This window comes from Solanum tuberosum, unplaced genomic scaffold (assembly GCF_000226075.1).
Source record: "Solanum tuberosum cultivar DM 1-3 516 R44 unplaced genomic scaffold, SolTub_3.0 scf00035, whole genome shotgun sequence".
Lineage (NCBI taxonomy): Eukaryota > Viridiplantae > Streptophyta > Magnoliopsida > Solanales > Solanaceae > Solanum > Solanum tuberosum.
Window position 1 is genome coordinate 175,326 of NW_006238963.1, and position 14,894 is coordinate 190,219.

The following is a 14,894-nucleotide window of genomic DNA, read 5'->3' on the forward strand; positions in this document are numbered from 1 at the left end:
TCTAAGGTGTTTCTTAAGAAAATAATACAAAATATGATATGATTAATGACACTAAAATATCCAACAATAAATAAATAATAATAATAATAATAGTGAAATAGCATAAAACAAATACTGCAAATAAATATGATCATAATTTAAAAGTACAAAATCATGCTAAAATAAATTTAATAAGTATTAGTTACATTACTAAATATTTAAGGAAAATTAAAATTAGATTATGTATTAATTGTCTAAACCAATGTAAAACTAAAGAATAAATATTCAATATTATTGTCATTCTTAGTGTTGAATTGATTTTCTTTTTGCATTAGTATTAATTTGATTTTAATTTAAACTTTATTATAATTACCAACATCTATGAACTATAATCTTTAATTTATTGGACCATTCAGAATTCTAAGTTTCAAACTTGAAATAATATATTAAAAGATAAAAACTATGAAATAGTATAAGAAATATTTTAAAATTATATCAAAGTAAATATTTTTATGTATATTGTCGGGTTGATTTGTTCTTGGGTTGATTTTTTTTAGTTAAAACCAAACCAACCCAAATATAGTTGAGTTTTTTTTTCCAATACCAAACCAAGTCAAACCAAACCACTAGTCGAATTTTTTTTCCGATTTGACTCTGTTTGCGGTTTGGTTCAATTTTCGGTTCGATTTTGTACACCCCTAACTAGTATAGTACTCCCTCTGTCCCAATTTATGTGACTTACTTTCCTTTTTAGTCAATCCCAAAAAGAATGACACATTTTTGTATTAAATAACAATTTAACTATAAAATGTCTATTTTATCCTTACTGAAATAATTTACAGCCACACAAATTTCTATCATTCATTTTGGACCACAAGTTTTAAAAGTCTTCCTTTCTTTCTTAAACTCTGTGTCGAGTCAAACTACCTCACATAAAATGGGATGGACGGAGGGAGTATGAATTTTAAAAAAATGAAGAAAAAAATAAGGTTTCTATGTTTGCAGGAGAAGGATCGTAATGATGAACTTCGATGAGATAGCCTAAATCGGTTAGCCTCATCATCAGCTAAGCTACCTATGTTTGCTAATGGAACTTGGACAACAGAAGGTATTTCCTCTATATGGAGGTAATGAAATAAAACTCTCCATAAGATGGAGAGTAGTTTGTAACCCCCCCCTTCGAATACAAATACGTCATGCTAATGTACTTTGAATGATCCATATCTAAGGATTAGGGCACGATGAGCACATTCAACTATCTATGAAATAGAGGCCGAGAATAACCATTTCCACAAATATGTTCAAAAATGTGCTCAAACAAAGCATCATGGATTCATCGGAAGATTTTGAAGGCCAGTAAATATATGCAAGAGGCAGGAACATCAATCCAAGACCTGAGCCAGATGGTATACTTCTCAACCAAACTAATGTATCAGAATCTAAGAGGGAGTTCCAAAGGTGGTCCACACTCCGGAAGAAGTTAAGCTACTGCCCGTTATGCAGTATAGCTACTGAAAGACCTATTCTTTCAATGTAATGTAGTTGGTGTTATCTGGGAGAGGATTCTTAGCATCCTGGGACATGGGAAGAGGAAATACAATGGGCTACTAGATATGGAAGAGGGAACAATTCTGTAGCTATAATGTACATAATACTTACTACTTTAGGCCTGTGTCCACTTCATTTGGATAGAAAAGAACCAAAGAGTGTTCAACAATAAGCAGCAGCAAAACACTGATACTATGATTATTCAAGAGAGTCATCAATGAGAAGCTATGCGAGGGAGATTGAGGACTTGGTTTGATAACCATAACTACAATCCTTAATACAAGTATGGCTATAGCTGATGTAACAGGGAACTAGTTGTTTTGAGTGGCTACTGCCGTTTGGGGCCTTATGTCCAAATGATGGTTTTTTTTTGTTTACATGCACTTTTAACTCTTCACTTGGATGATATATTTCTCCATTCCGGAGCTTTTCGATCATGTTGTGACACATTGAGCCTTCCATAAGTTCCAAAACAATTTAGTCACTAACTTAGGCTATGTGCCTCTTGATCAGTCATTAACCCGAGGGGCAAGTGCACAGATAGCCAATTTTGGGACCTCTATTTAAGGTATAGTTGAACTTTATAAACTTCTCCAAAGGACGGGTCACAGACGGATTTCTCGGTTATCAAAAAAAAAAAAAAACTTCTTCAAGTTTAAGTACTTCAGATGTATGCAATTAAAGTTTTGGGGAAAAAAAAAGATCTGTTCAAGTATAGATCTTGCAAGCAGAAGAGAAGACATCATTGTAATTTACTACTCAGAACAGGCAAAAGTAAAAGGAAAGAACAGATGTAGATTGTTTATTAGGATTTTCATTGATTTAAACAGAGTCTGCTAATATGAAGGAAGCAAAAATTTACATGTACAATGGTGAAAAGATTCTCATTATCCAAAAGAATACAAAAAAGAGGATACTAGGATAAAAAAAATGCATTTTACCTCTCTATGCTGTTGAGAAGTTTCTTACTTACCGTATAGGACAAATAATCTGCAGGCTTTGCAGCTCCCTTCAAGTATACCAATTGTTGAATCACATCATTCTTTCGACTTTACATGCTTTCTTTTCCTTTCTTGTTAGAATCCTTCTTTGATGGTTTTGTCTTTCTTCTTGGAGCACCACCCATGGCAGGTTCCACCAATGGGCCTGACCATGTTTGGATCGGTTCTTTGGAATATGAGAAGTTCATGGAGGTGAAAGGGACTTCTGACGGTTCGTAGGCTGGATCAATGTGATGTGAAGATCCCAATGTATAACCTAAAGTTCCATCCTGGTGTGGTGGAGGAAACTTTTCACTCTTGCTCTTTGCATTTGCTTGTGTAATTAGACGCCGCCTCTGTTTAAACAATAGTCAGATAAACAATCTTGACAGAATGTACTAAAGAAATGAAATGGAGGATTGTTCATTTCCATAACGAATTGGTGGATGAACAAAAAAACAAACTTTTCAGCCCTGATGTACTCAACTCCCTGCTTTCAAATTTATGCAACATCTTCTATTTCCCAATGCCTAAAAAATGTTAGTAACCATACCACCAATAATACTATTTATTACAACTCACAAATAATCAAATTCAAACTTCGATGTGATGTTTTCCAAAATTGAAAAGTTATATTGGAAAACATCACATAACTTCGATGGCATACAAGCTTTAAAATGTTAATTTGACTTGGGAGTACTATTTATTAAAGCTTGTGTGCCATCAAATGTCATCATATAAAATAAAATGCAAGGAGTACTAGTTCCAGATGTTGCAACGTAAAATAAGCATTGATTAGGTAACTAAAATGGAATTAGAGGAATAGAGTGTATAACTGTATATAATATAAAACTAATAGGAAAAGCAAGGGGTAGTTTTGACAATCATGACATCAGCAGACAACCACCTACTCCAGCTGCAAATAATTGAAAAGCAATATCTTGTACTGTTTGTATTTTGGAATGTAATTAGCCCAATGCACAGAGACAATGTAAGTTGGAGAATTGTACACCTCAGAATCTCAACAGTTTTTCTAATCTCCTTGCAATATAATTATAACATGGCAACACAAAGTAGAACTATTTAATCTTGGGTAAGAAATAAACTGAAAACTGAAAATATGTTCAAATATTGTAAGTTGGAGAATTGTACACCTCAGAATCTCAACAGTTTTTCTAATCTCCTTGCAATATAATTATAACATGGCAACACAAAGTAGAACTATTTAATCTTGGGTAAGAAATAAACTGAAAACTGAAAATATGTTCACATTATGTTCAAAATATGTTCAAATATCTTCGTAATTAGTATCTTTGTTCTATTAGTTTCACGTGGGAACTGCTCCTACAGGTTCACATTATGCATATACAATTTTACAAGCATTGGATGGTAAAATATAAGAATTAATAAGCTTCTTAAATGACATACATCAATATTAACTTGCAGCTCCGCGTTGGCTTCAGGAGCAGGGATTGCCCTAACTGCTCGATCACGGTGGCGATTTCTCCTCGCACCATCAGCATTGGCTTTGCCAGTAGCCCTTAGTCTATTTTAGCAAATATTTCAGGAAAAAAAAAGTTTAGAAGAAAAATGACAAACTGCATATCTACAGGAATTCAGATAGAAGATAATGAAGTTTCCCTACTTGATATCACTAAAATATGTCATAATTCAGAAGATTGATTCAAGCATTTATTAGAAAAACTGATCCTTTATCAGGTCCTGACTATAAAGGGGAATCTATATAAGAAATAAATAATTTTGAGCAAATATTGATGAAGCATATAGGTATCTCAACAAGAATGGTGTATGTTATCAACAAAAGAATCATAGACTTTCTTTTGGTAAGCTACAAAATAATCATAAACTTCAATATGAAAACATGAATATGAAGTGTGGTTATAAAAATAAAAAAAGGAATCCAGATAACTAGACCTTCGAGCATCTTCGTCTCGCCGTTTGGCATCCATTTCTTTGCTGGGTGGATATTTGGGGAGGATGGAAGGTTCACAAGCATAAGGTTTGGTGGTAAAGAACTGCACAGTAATAAACGAGACATGGTGACAATCCTTCAAAATATTTCATGATTAATTTCAGAAAAGTGTAATACACTGCCATCAAATGCTCCACATGCATTCTTGTCTAACAAAGACACAGGTCAATTGTTTCGACTGCATGTGACAACCAATGAAGGACTAACCAGTATATGCTTTGGAAATCCATGGAAGTTCTCTATAATTTTTTGGTAAGTTCTCTATAATTAATAAAGGGATAATAGCGCTTTTGGTCCTTCAGTTAACTGATTTTGATCCTTGTGATAAATGACGCAAAACATTTAACCTTTAATTAATTAAAATGTGTGCCTTTGGTCCCCCTATGTAGAAAATATATTATATTTAGGTTATTTTTAGAAGTACATTACCCTGAAATATGAAGTAACAATACAAGTTTAACATAACACATAGGTAATTAAATAATAAAACGGTTAATACTTGGGAAAATTATACTACTCACAAATCAAAAAGTGCACATTTCAAGCTGATTGTAGGGTTAAAAATACGTTGGCAGATATCAGAAGAACTAAAATTAGAATTTACCAATAACTGAGGAACCAAAATAGCTATTAACTTCAGTTAACTTTCTCAAAAAAAAAAATAGCTATTAACTCATTGATAAATGCAGAACTTTTTCTTACTAATACAGATGAAGAGATTGAGGAACAAGTTTACATGAAAGCAAAAACAGGAGATAATAAAACAAACAAAGACTTCATCACTAAAACAGTTAACCAAGTAAGTTGCCTCAGAAGTAAAATTGTTAAAGTAATAAAATAGATATGAACATCTTACTGCACTAAGTAATGCAGCTGTAGCTGTCTGACGCTCAGCTGGATCAATGGCCAGAAGAGTCTCAATTAATGCCAATGATGAAGGTGGGAAATCTTTAAAGGTTTCAGTTATACATCTTCTGTATGATTGCTGAGGTTTGAATATAGTTGCATGTGGAAGCCTTGACTTTTTCCAATAATCTTCTGACGGAGATCCGCATAGCTTGAAGATCTTGTGGAGCTGCTCAACCTGAGTATTATTGCAGTGTAAATCCTAAAGTTGTGGAGCTCACGGCTAAAATCCAGTTCATAAGAGAATTGAGTTTAAAGTTACAAACATATTGATAAATATAGAATTCATAAGTTTTTGGATTTTTTTTATTCATGGTCCTCCCACCACTCCCAGTCAGGCAGGAAGGAGGATTTGCATATCAAGGCACAAACATAGGCATTTAAGCTAAAGCTGGATCAACACCATATCAGGACCAGGATTTGTAGGAAGGAGGATTTGCATATCAGGATATTTTTTTTCAAGGCTTTTAGTCCTCTGGTTTGTAGTCCTGCCACTCATTCGAGATAAAGCCTCATAAAAGTTTAAGCCCAAGAAGCTATTCTCTATCCTAGACCAAGATGTATGCCACCATGTCTCAGTCTGACTCGACGATAAGCACAACATTCAGTATTTCATGCAAAACTGTCTGCTCTGACTGCTTGGGTTTCGGAGGAGAGAACCTACTAGAAACAGCGTATACAATTAATCTAAAACCAGAATCTTTCATCTCTTAACATACATTACTTATCATGCTAAAGAAAGTGTTCTTAGTAGTTCACTAAATCTTGATTCAATCAAATAAAGCTACATCTTTCACGAATTATCTATAAGGATGTGCCATGCAACAGCATAAAATACTGCTTTCATATTTAGGGGGATTTCATGTGGACAGAAATTATCCAAATGTAAAAGATTGAAACATCGAGATGTCTCATGAGATTTATATGGACTATAAGTTCATTTAATTTCCCTGTATCATAGTTGAAGGGAAAAAGCTTCTTTAACTAACAGATGCACTAGCAAACAAATAATTTGATGCAACCAACAAGCAAGGGGAAAATGGAAATCTTTTCTCTTATATCGTGCAAGACCTATCTCTGTCAGATTGTTTCGACCAACAAATTCTAATACCATACCTCTGTACGACCAGGCATAATGGGCTTCCCAGCTAATAGCTCAGCTAAAATACAACCAGCACTCCAGAGGTCCACACCAACACCATAGTCTGTGGCCCCAAGAAGAAGCTCTGGGGGTCTGTACCATAAAGTAACCACACGACTAGTCATAGGCTGCTTTTTATTGGGATCGAAGACTGAAGCCAAACCAAAATCTGCAATCTTGAGAACTCCTCCACTGTTAATTAGAAGATTTGATCCTTTTATATCACGATGCAACACATGACGGTTATGACAGTGTTCAAGCCCTGATAATAGTTGATGCATGTAACATTTAACCTACAAATAATGATCAAGAAATAATGTAAACAACTCGGAAGCCAAACAATTACAGATATAAATCAAAAAGCAACTAATGTAACCCCAACCTGAGCCTCTGTGAACTTGACTCCAGGGCTTGCAGCTAGTCCAGCTAAATCATGATCCATATAATCAAACACAAGGTACAAACTACAAGACATTCTTGACGTAACCAATCCTTGCAATGCAATAACATTTGGATGATCCAAGCGGCGCAAAATCAAGATCTCTCTTGCCATAAACTTCACACTCTCTGGCTCCAAATTATCAAATCTAACTTTCTTTAATGCAACGATGTTCCCCGTGAGATTATCTCTAGCTTTATACACATTGCTATAAGTACCTTGCCCAATCTATATAGAACAATACAACATATAAATGACAATGAATAAGATATTAATCAATCTAGAAAACAAAAACCAGTAACTAACAAATGAGGTGAACAGTTTGCTTGCCTTAGCCAGCTTCTCAAATGCATCCGCCCTTCGTGGAATCCAGCCATTGATAGCCTCTCCAGCTACCTCAGAAAGCCAGGATGGCCATCCAGCCGCTACTTGCTCGCCGTGCACATTCTTAGGTGGATTGCTCAACCTTGGATTAGGTTTAGACCTTCTCCTCTCACTCCTAGGCCGTGCATTGTCATCCTTCTTCTGATCTCTACCATTCTGAACTTCACCAACATCACTGCCTCCTCCTCTACCTTCACCGCCGCCATCCACCTTATTTACAGTTCCAACTTTCTCTCTCCTCCCAGATTGTGCTGCCAAATCTCTATCTTCCCCATTTTCTCTCCTCCTTCCAACTACAACCTCCCCACTAGGCGTCTCAGAAGATGAAATCTCTTTCCCAAAAACACAACCCATCCTTGTACAATCTTAACCTTCATTTCTCATCAGACTGAACAGCGTTTTCCCTCATTCAAAATCCCCTCACACAAAAACCCACATGCAATAACCTCAAAAATGTAAACTTTACAATCAAATGGAACAAGATTAAGCTTAAAAATATGAACTTTACAGCAGTTTACTAAGCAAAAGAAACAATTGGGGCTGCAAACCAGAAAGTATCAAAGCAAACTAAGTAATGGTTCTTTAAAAATGCAAGTAAAAAAAGAAACAAGAATCTGAGATAGAGCAAATTAAAGCAAGATTAAGGAAAATGGGGTTGTTAGATAATAGTAATCTGAGGAAAGGCGTAATTGAAGAACCCTAGATTTTGTGCCAAAGAAAGTAGAAGCACTAATGATTTAGAGTTAAGCCCACCATTTATGGCGGTCAAAAATGGAGTTTGTAAAATTGAGAAAAGGGGAGAAGGAAAGAAAAGGCAAAAATGCACAGTGAGTAATGCTAGTAGCTTTATTGCACTTCTTTTGTGGGATTGAAGATCCAACATATATTAAAGTTTCAAATTAATAGTCCCACATTTCCACCATACCAAATATAAATAAATAAATACTTTTATTTAAATTAATACTATAAATATTAGTACGTCAGTAGCTTAATATATAATAATATAAATTAAATTGAGTAACAAACTCAAAATATGAAGTACGAAAAGTCAATATTTTCTCTCATCCATTAAATATAATAAAGCATAATTTTATATGTACTACTAGTAAAATTATATGTATACAGTGAGATTAGAGATTGAGTAAATAAATTTTAGCTACACAATTAATGCTTTTTTTATTTCAATTTATGTGATATATTTCATTTTTTAAGAGTCAAATAGTTTAAATTTGATCAAAAATTTGCACATGAAGTCTTCAATTTTTTTGAAATAAAAATTATATATTTGCAAACTACGTAAAAAGTACTATAAGTCACAATAGTTGACAATCCAAAATATTTAAAAAAATATATGAAAATTTTACATTAAAAGATAGATTTGTTTGAATCTCTAAATTCGAAATGTATCACATTGAACGAAAGGAGTATATATATATATAATTAAGAAGAGATTATACACCCAAAAAAAAAACAGCTAATGAACTTTTTTCTGCTGATTGTCTTAGTGGCTGTAGGTCAAAAAGCACCTCTCCTATTTTTTTCCTCCCTCCTATAAACTTTCACTTGCTTTATTTTTCTTCTTTTTTTATTTATTTATTTGTTGTGAAATTAAAAACTATATTTTATATATAAAAAAAAATATTGTAGTTGATAGAGAACTAAAAGTTCAAAGAATGACTAAAAGAATTCGTATGATGTGATATTATTTACTCTTTTTTTTCTTGTGCTATAGAAATTTTAAGATTATTTTTTAAAAATTTAATTAGAACATGTTAATCAATTTTTAATAAATAATTTTACTCGTATTGATACAATATATTTCCAGATATTATATGAGTGATTAGATCCTACATGTTTGATCAAACATCATTCCTCAAATTAGCTTAATTAATCATGTCTTTTTTTCCTTATACTTTTTCCTTCTTTTGTGATAATCATTTTTCCCTCTATATTCAATGGAGAAAATTTCGAACGATTTCAAAAATTGAACTAAAAATTAAAATAAATATAAAAGGGTTAAAAAATTGGAAACTGGTTTACATGCTATGTACTTAATATTTTATTCATTAATTTTATGAAATACTTAGATATAAAAAAAAATTACATAAGAATTATATTGGTCATGCTCTTCCTTTTCTTTTTTTTGGTTTGAAAAGTTAGTGATTATTAAATATTGTTTTCAAGAAAGTAAGAAGCAGATACTTATTAAACTACGCTAAGAAACCTTAAGACAACTAACATATTCGAACACAATCATTACCATTTTCTTATTTTATACTTCAATGATAATTGGTAAAGGTGATTGTTTAGCATGATTTGTAGTCAAAGTATCACGACCCAGACCGTCGTGATTGACACCCACACTAACTCTTTCGGTGGGAGAACCATTACTACAACCCAGACTAAACAACTTAACCAAAAACTATGCATTTAAAGATACAGAAGCAAGTTTAAATGACCAAAAGAAATACGGAGTTCCCATAAACTCCAAAGGTTTAAATAAACTAGTCAAACTAATACGGAAGAACAACCCCTAGAACCTGAAAGTCATTGTATCAAAACTCTACTAACGAAAAGTCTAAGAACAAGGGGTACAACCTCGAAAATAAACAACACCTTAAACAAATAGTCTGAGTCCAAAAAGAGTGGACTTAAACAAGAGAGATCCATGGCAGCCTGAAAGAACTGGCTCACTCTTGAATCCGGTCACTCTCAATAGTCACCTAGATGAGGTCTATCAATAGCCGCCTGAAGATGCTCTGTACTCAACAAAGAACAAGCAAGTGCAGTATCAATACACAACCATAGTGTATTAGTATGATCACGCGGCTATCCCAATAAGTGAAACACATGCAAGTAACCACAACATTATAAACAGGCATATACCAAACATATACAATATTCAATCTTTTCTAGGATTAATGTAGCATTCCACGTTCTCAATAATATACATTGGTTATCATTTTAGAGCAACAAACAGTCTTTCAACCTCAATCACCATTAGATATGAACGTAATCATCACAAGTATACACAACACAATTCAATGGTCCTCTCATGGAACCCAATTCAATGGTCCTCTCATGGAACCCATACCCAAACTGTTAGTGTACCGGTACGTGGTACCCGATCCAAGTTAGTGTATCGGATCTGACATTCGTTCCAATGTTTATGCCAGTACATGGCAACCGATCCCAGTTAGTGTATTGGATCGTGACACACGTTCCAATGTCTATGCCGGTATGTGGCAACCAATCTCAATTAGTGTGACGGAATGTAACACCCGATCCATTCAACAAACCACCTCACAATCACAAGTACATTCTCATAATCATACAATCAAGTCATGATTCATGGCATTCAATTATTCAATTATCCTCATTCACGATTAATGTGATCAATAATGCAACATTCGCATACATACATGCATTATAATAAAGTAAGTACAAACATATATCACACAACATGAAATCACAACTGTAACACCCCGACTTTTCAAAACGTCTAAATTAACTCGTATTTTCGTGGAAAGACAAGGAGGGTGGGTAATAAATTAAAAATGATGTGGTATGCCATATTTTAAGTGTTCAAGGGTTGTATCTCAAGTTTTTAAGTTAGGTAAGTGGCAAAATAAAAGTTGGCGAAAGTTATCGTAAGTTCCTTTTTAAAGATTTCTCTGAAATTTGGGTCAAATGTCTTACATGTTTTCTCCTAATAAATAAAGTGTTAGAAGGCCTATCACCCATTAAATTGAAGGCCTACGAGTCTAATTTGCAACGCACATAACCCCGTATCCAACCGACATTAGAGTAAAAATTTATGAGGATTTTACTACGGACTGTCGGGGCAAAAACCGGGTTGGATCCGGATCAGGTCAAAAATGTGGTATGTCGGCTTACTCAACGTTTTAAGCCATGAAAATATTTCTTTTCACTTCCAAACCAGAAAGAAAGCTTGATAGAGTGTTCTTATGGAGTTATTGCATGATGAAGGTTAGTTTTTGACGATTTCTACCATTAAAGGTTACCCCCGTGCCTAGAAACGTGATCTCTACACGTGGCAATCATTTTCCCCTTCTATTAGCTGCGTTTGGAGCTAGTTTTTGAAGATATAAATTTGTAGTTATTGGTGTTTCTTCAAGGTTTACACTTGGTTAACTAAGGTAATCATCTCGGGACTCTTTTATGATTGTTTTTATGAATTTCTACGGACGTTTCGATAAGTTGGGATAATATGGCAAATCTGTTGATTTAAGATTAATTATAAACTATTTATAGGTGCGTACCAGTTGTGTATATATAGTTTTTTTAAGCTTAGGACATAAGGAACAACTTTCGTGAAGGAACTACGGTCTTTCGAGCATTCATTGGAAATGTATGTTAAGACTATTCCCTTCGTTCGGTATATTTCCTTAGAGCTTGGGAGTGATATAATAAGGTAGTTAATGTTGGTGATCTTGTAGATGTAATTGTGAGTGGTTGGTTGATTGACTGGTTATAAACCCTCATTTTAGGGACTCATAATCTGTTAAGAACGACCCTAAGTTAGGAACGACTTGGAGATTATTCATATATATTGTTTATAGCTAAATTGCTGGCCTTTAGCCTATTCAATTGTTTGTTATCGCCCTTGGGGCTATTGTGGTTAGTTGTTGAGCTATGAATTACCTATGGGGGCTATGATGTTGTCTAATAGGACTATGTTATTGCCAAAGAGGGCTATGTGTTGCCCACGGGGCTATATTGATGCCAAAGAGTGTTATGTGTTGCCTACAGAGTTATTTTGACGCCAAAGAGGGCTATGTGTTGTCTATAGGGCTATGTTGATGCAAAAGAGGGCTATGTGCAGCCCACAGAGCTATGATGTTGCTTAAGAGGGCTATGTGCTGCCTATGGGGCTATATCGCTGCCAAAAAGGGCTATGTGACTTCTTACAAAGACAAGGGGTTACCAATAAGGGTATGTAGATTGATTTGGCACCTTCTGGTCTTATGGGGGCCTAAGTAGGTGGTATGTTGTTTGTACATTCCGAGCTTATAAGGGCTTGGTTAGGTTGTTGTTTGATCATTTTTGTATTTTTAGATTCCGTAGTGGATTAGCATGCTTATCTAAATTTTGATTTCCTTACGTGATTACTTTTGGTATATTATGATACTTGTTCATTTAGTCTATAGCCTTTCATACTCTGTACATTATTTTGTACTGACGCCCCATTGCCTGAGAGCGCTGCATTCATGCATGCAGGTCCCGACAGACAACCCAATAGCCTCCTCAGTAGCAGGATTGACTTCTATCCGATTGGCTAGCCCCTTTTCTCCGTAGCTGCCAGAGTTGGGAGGTTTGATAGCTTTTGTTGTATATTTATTTACGGGTAGGTTGGGGCCCTGTCCCGCCAATCTTTACTTCTCTTAGAGGCTTGTAGACTAGTGTGTGGGGTGTATAGCTACGTTATGGTCAAGCTGGCCTAGTTTGTTAGTTTGTTGAAGCTTGTGAGCTGTTTGATGTATTGTCTTGATATATACATGCTTTCAGTTTTGGTATAAATATCATAGTGGCCTCGACGGCTCAATCAGGACTTCTGTGCTAGTTGGCTATTTATTTATATGAACTCTTGGGAATAACTGTTTCTTTTATATATCTGTTGACAAGGGCCTTGCCGGCCGAAGGCTTAGTTTTAAGCCGAGATATACTTGTTTGTTTTCTTGATTGCGTGTGGCTGTCATGCACTAGTAGCAAATGGTTTAGCAAGGTCGGCTCGAGCTTGAGTTTTGGAATTAAGAGCCAGTTGCGCCCCCTTGAGTTTGGGGCGTGACAAATTTGGTATCAGAGCAACGTCGTATCCTAGGGAGTCTACAAGCATTGTCTAGTAGAGTCTTGTTTATAAATGTGTTGTGCACCACATTTGATAAGCTAGACGATACCGGCATGTTAGAATGACTATCCTTCTTTTGCTCATCTCGTGCTAAGAGCAGTGTCTTAAGCGTTGAGGTTTCTGGCTTATAATTGATACTTAAATGCAAATAGAGATAGCTGACACCAGACAGACCATATCTAGACAGGGGCTAGATACAACTGTAGGTGAGGGTACCGACAAGGTACCACATGTGGAGGTAGCCCATTGTGAAACATAGGGGGGACATCTTCTCATCCCCGTATAGCTTCTCCACCGCTTTAGGAGCCTCCGAGGGATACAAGACTTCCGGCTCCACCAACAGTACCACCTTTAGTTCCTCCTATTCTATCTGATCAGAATTTCAAGAGTGCAGTATGTATGTTAGCACAGTTAGTAGCTGCACAACGCCAACCAGTTGCACCAGATGTTGTCAGACCTTCTGAAGGGCCCGAAAGTTTGAGAGTTCGTGAATTTCTTGCCTTGAATCCTCCACAGTTTACAGGGACAGATCGCAGAGAGGACCCTTAGCACTTTGTTGATCAGCTTCACAGGATCTTTAGAGTCATGCATGCCTCAGCGACTGAGTCAGTTGAGTTAGCAGCATTTCGATTGCGCGATGTTGCAGTTTTGTGGTACGAAAGTTGGGAGAGATCTAGGGGAAAAGATGCATCTCTACCCACTTGGGATAGCTTTACAGAAGTTTTCATAGATCACTATTTGCCTCAAGAGCTTAGGGATGGCCGGGTGGACCAGTTTCTGAACCTCCGACAGGGCAGCATGAGTATCCGAGAGTACGGGCTGAGATTTGACTCATTGGCTAGATATGCACTAGCATTTGTTGATACGATGCATGATAGGATGCGCAGATTCGTAGGAGGGCTCGACTCAGACTATATCGACGTTTGTTCTACCATTACACTTAATGATAATATGGATATCTTGCGAATTCAGGCCTTTGTACAAGGCATAGAGGATCGCCGACATCTACAGTATATGAGTGAGAGGGTCGATCGAGAGAGAGAGACAGAAGAGGGCTAGGCCCGCTGGTTCAAATGGAGATTTTCAGGGTGGTTCCAGACCCCGATATTCTAGTAGGCCACCTAGACCTCCACCACAACAGTTCCAGGGTTGTAGATTTGATCATCAGGGACAGTCAGGCCCAGGTGAGGGTTCATGAGCAACAGAGGGGTTCAGGCCAGGCTAGGACAGCCCCGCCGCGTTGCGCTACTTGCGGTAGGATGTATTTAGGGAGGTGCAAACAGGGTTCCACAGGTTGTTATTCTTGTGGACAGGAGGGGCATGGATGGAGAAACTGCCCGACCATAGGTCAGGGTGGTATATGTCACGCCCCGAGCTACCCCCGAGATGCGGACACGGGACCTAGGACCATAAGTGATCCCAAGCTAACCCTGCTGGCATGATCATGAGCATACTAAAGATAATAAACTGATGCAGAAGCTAAATCATAAATAAATCTGAAAAGATGGGGAAATACCCATATACTATAACTGAATATATGAAATCTGAGAGTTTAATACAAAAGAAATATCAAACTCAAGGTACTAAGCTGAATCTAACTATGTCTGAAATAAGCCTCTAAACTGACTAGAAATGTTGGGACATGCCCCAACTAG

General features: G+C 36.0%; 1 protein-coding gene across 1 annotated transcript; it reads right to left on the reverse strand.

Annotated features, from left to right (window-relative positions):
- Positions 1–2,325: 2,325 nt before the first annotated feature.
- On the reverse strand, positions 2,326–8,245 carry LOC102590828 (probable serine/threonine-protein kinase At1g54610). Its single transcript, XM_006342678.2, has 7 exons — positions 7,317–8,245; positions 6,930–7,214; positions 6,523–6,840; positions 5,357–5,584; positions 4,443–4,543; positions 3,936–4,053; positions 2,326–2,863 (listed from the first exon to the last, which is right to left on the reverse strand). The coding sequence occupies exons 1-7, from the start codon at positions 7,722–7,724 to the stop codon at positions 2,579–2,581; spliced, it is 1,743 nt and encodes a 580-aa protein (XP_006342740.1). The 5' UTR covers positions 7,725–8,245; the 3' UTR covers positions 2,326–2,578.
- Between the last annotated feature and the right edge of the window lie 6,649 nt (positions 8,246–14,894).

Bases quoted from the DNA above. Each gene is read 5' to 3' on its own strand.
- LOC102590828 (XM_006342678.2), bottom strand. From the start codon at position 7,724: ATGGGTTGTGTTTTTGGGAAAGAGATTTCATCTTCTGAGACGCCTAGT. The intron at 6,841-6,929 runs GTTGGGGTTACA...CATTATTTGTAG, and splicing joins TCAAGTTCACAGAGGCTCAG to GTTAAATGTTACATGCATCA. The intron at 2,864-3,935 runs GTATGTCATTTA...TTGTTTAAACAG, and splicing joins AGCTGCAAGTTAATATTGAT to AGGCGGCGTCTAATTACACA.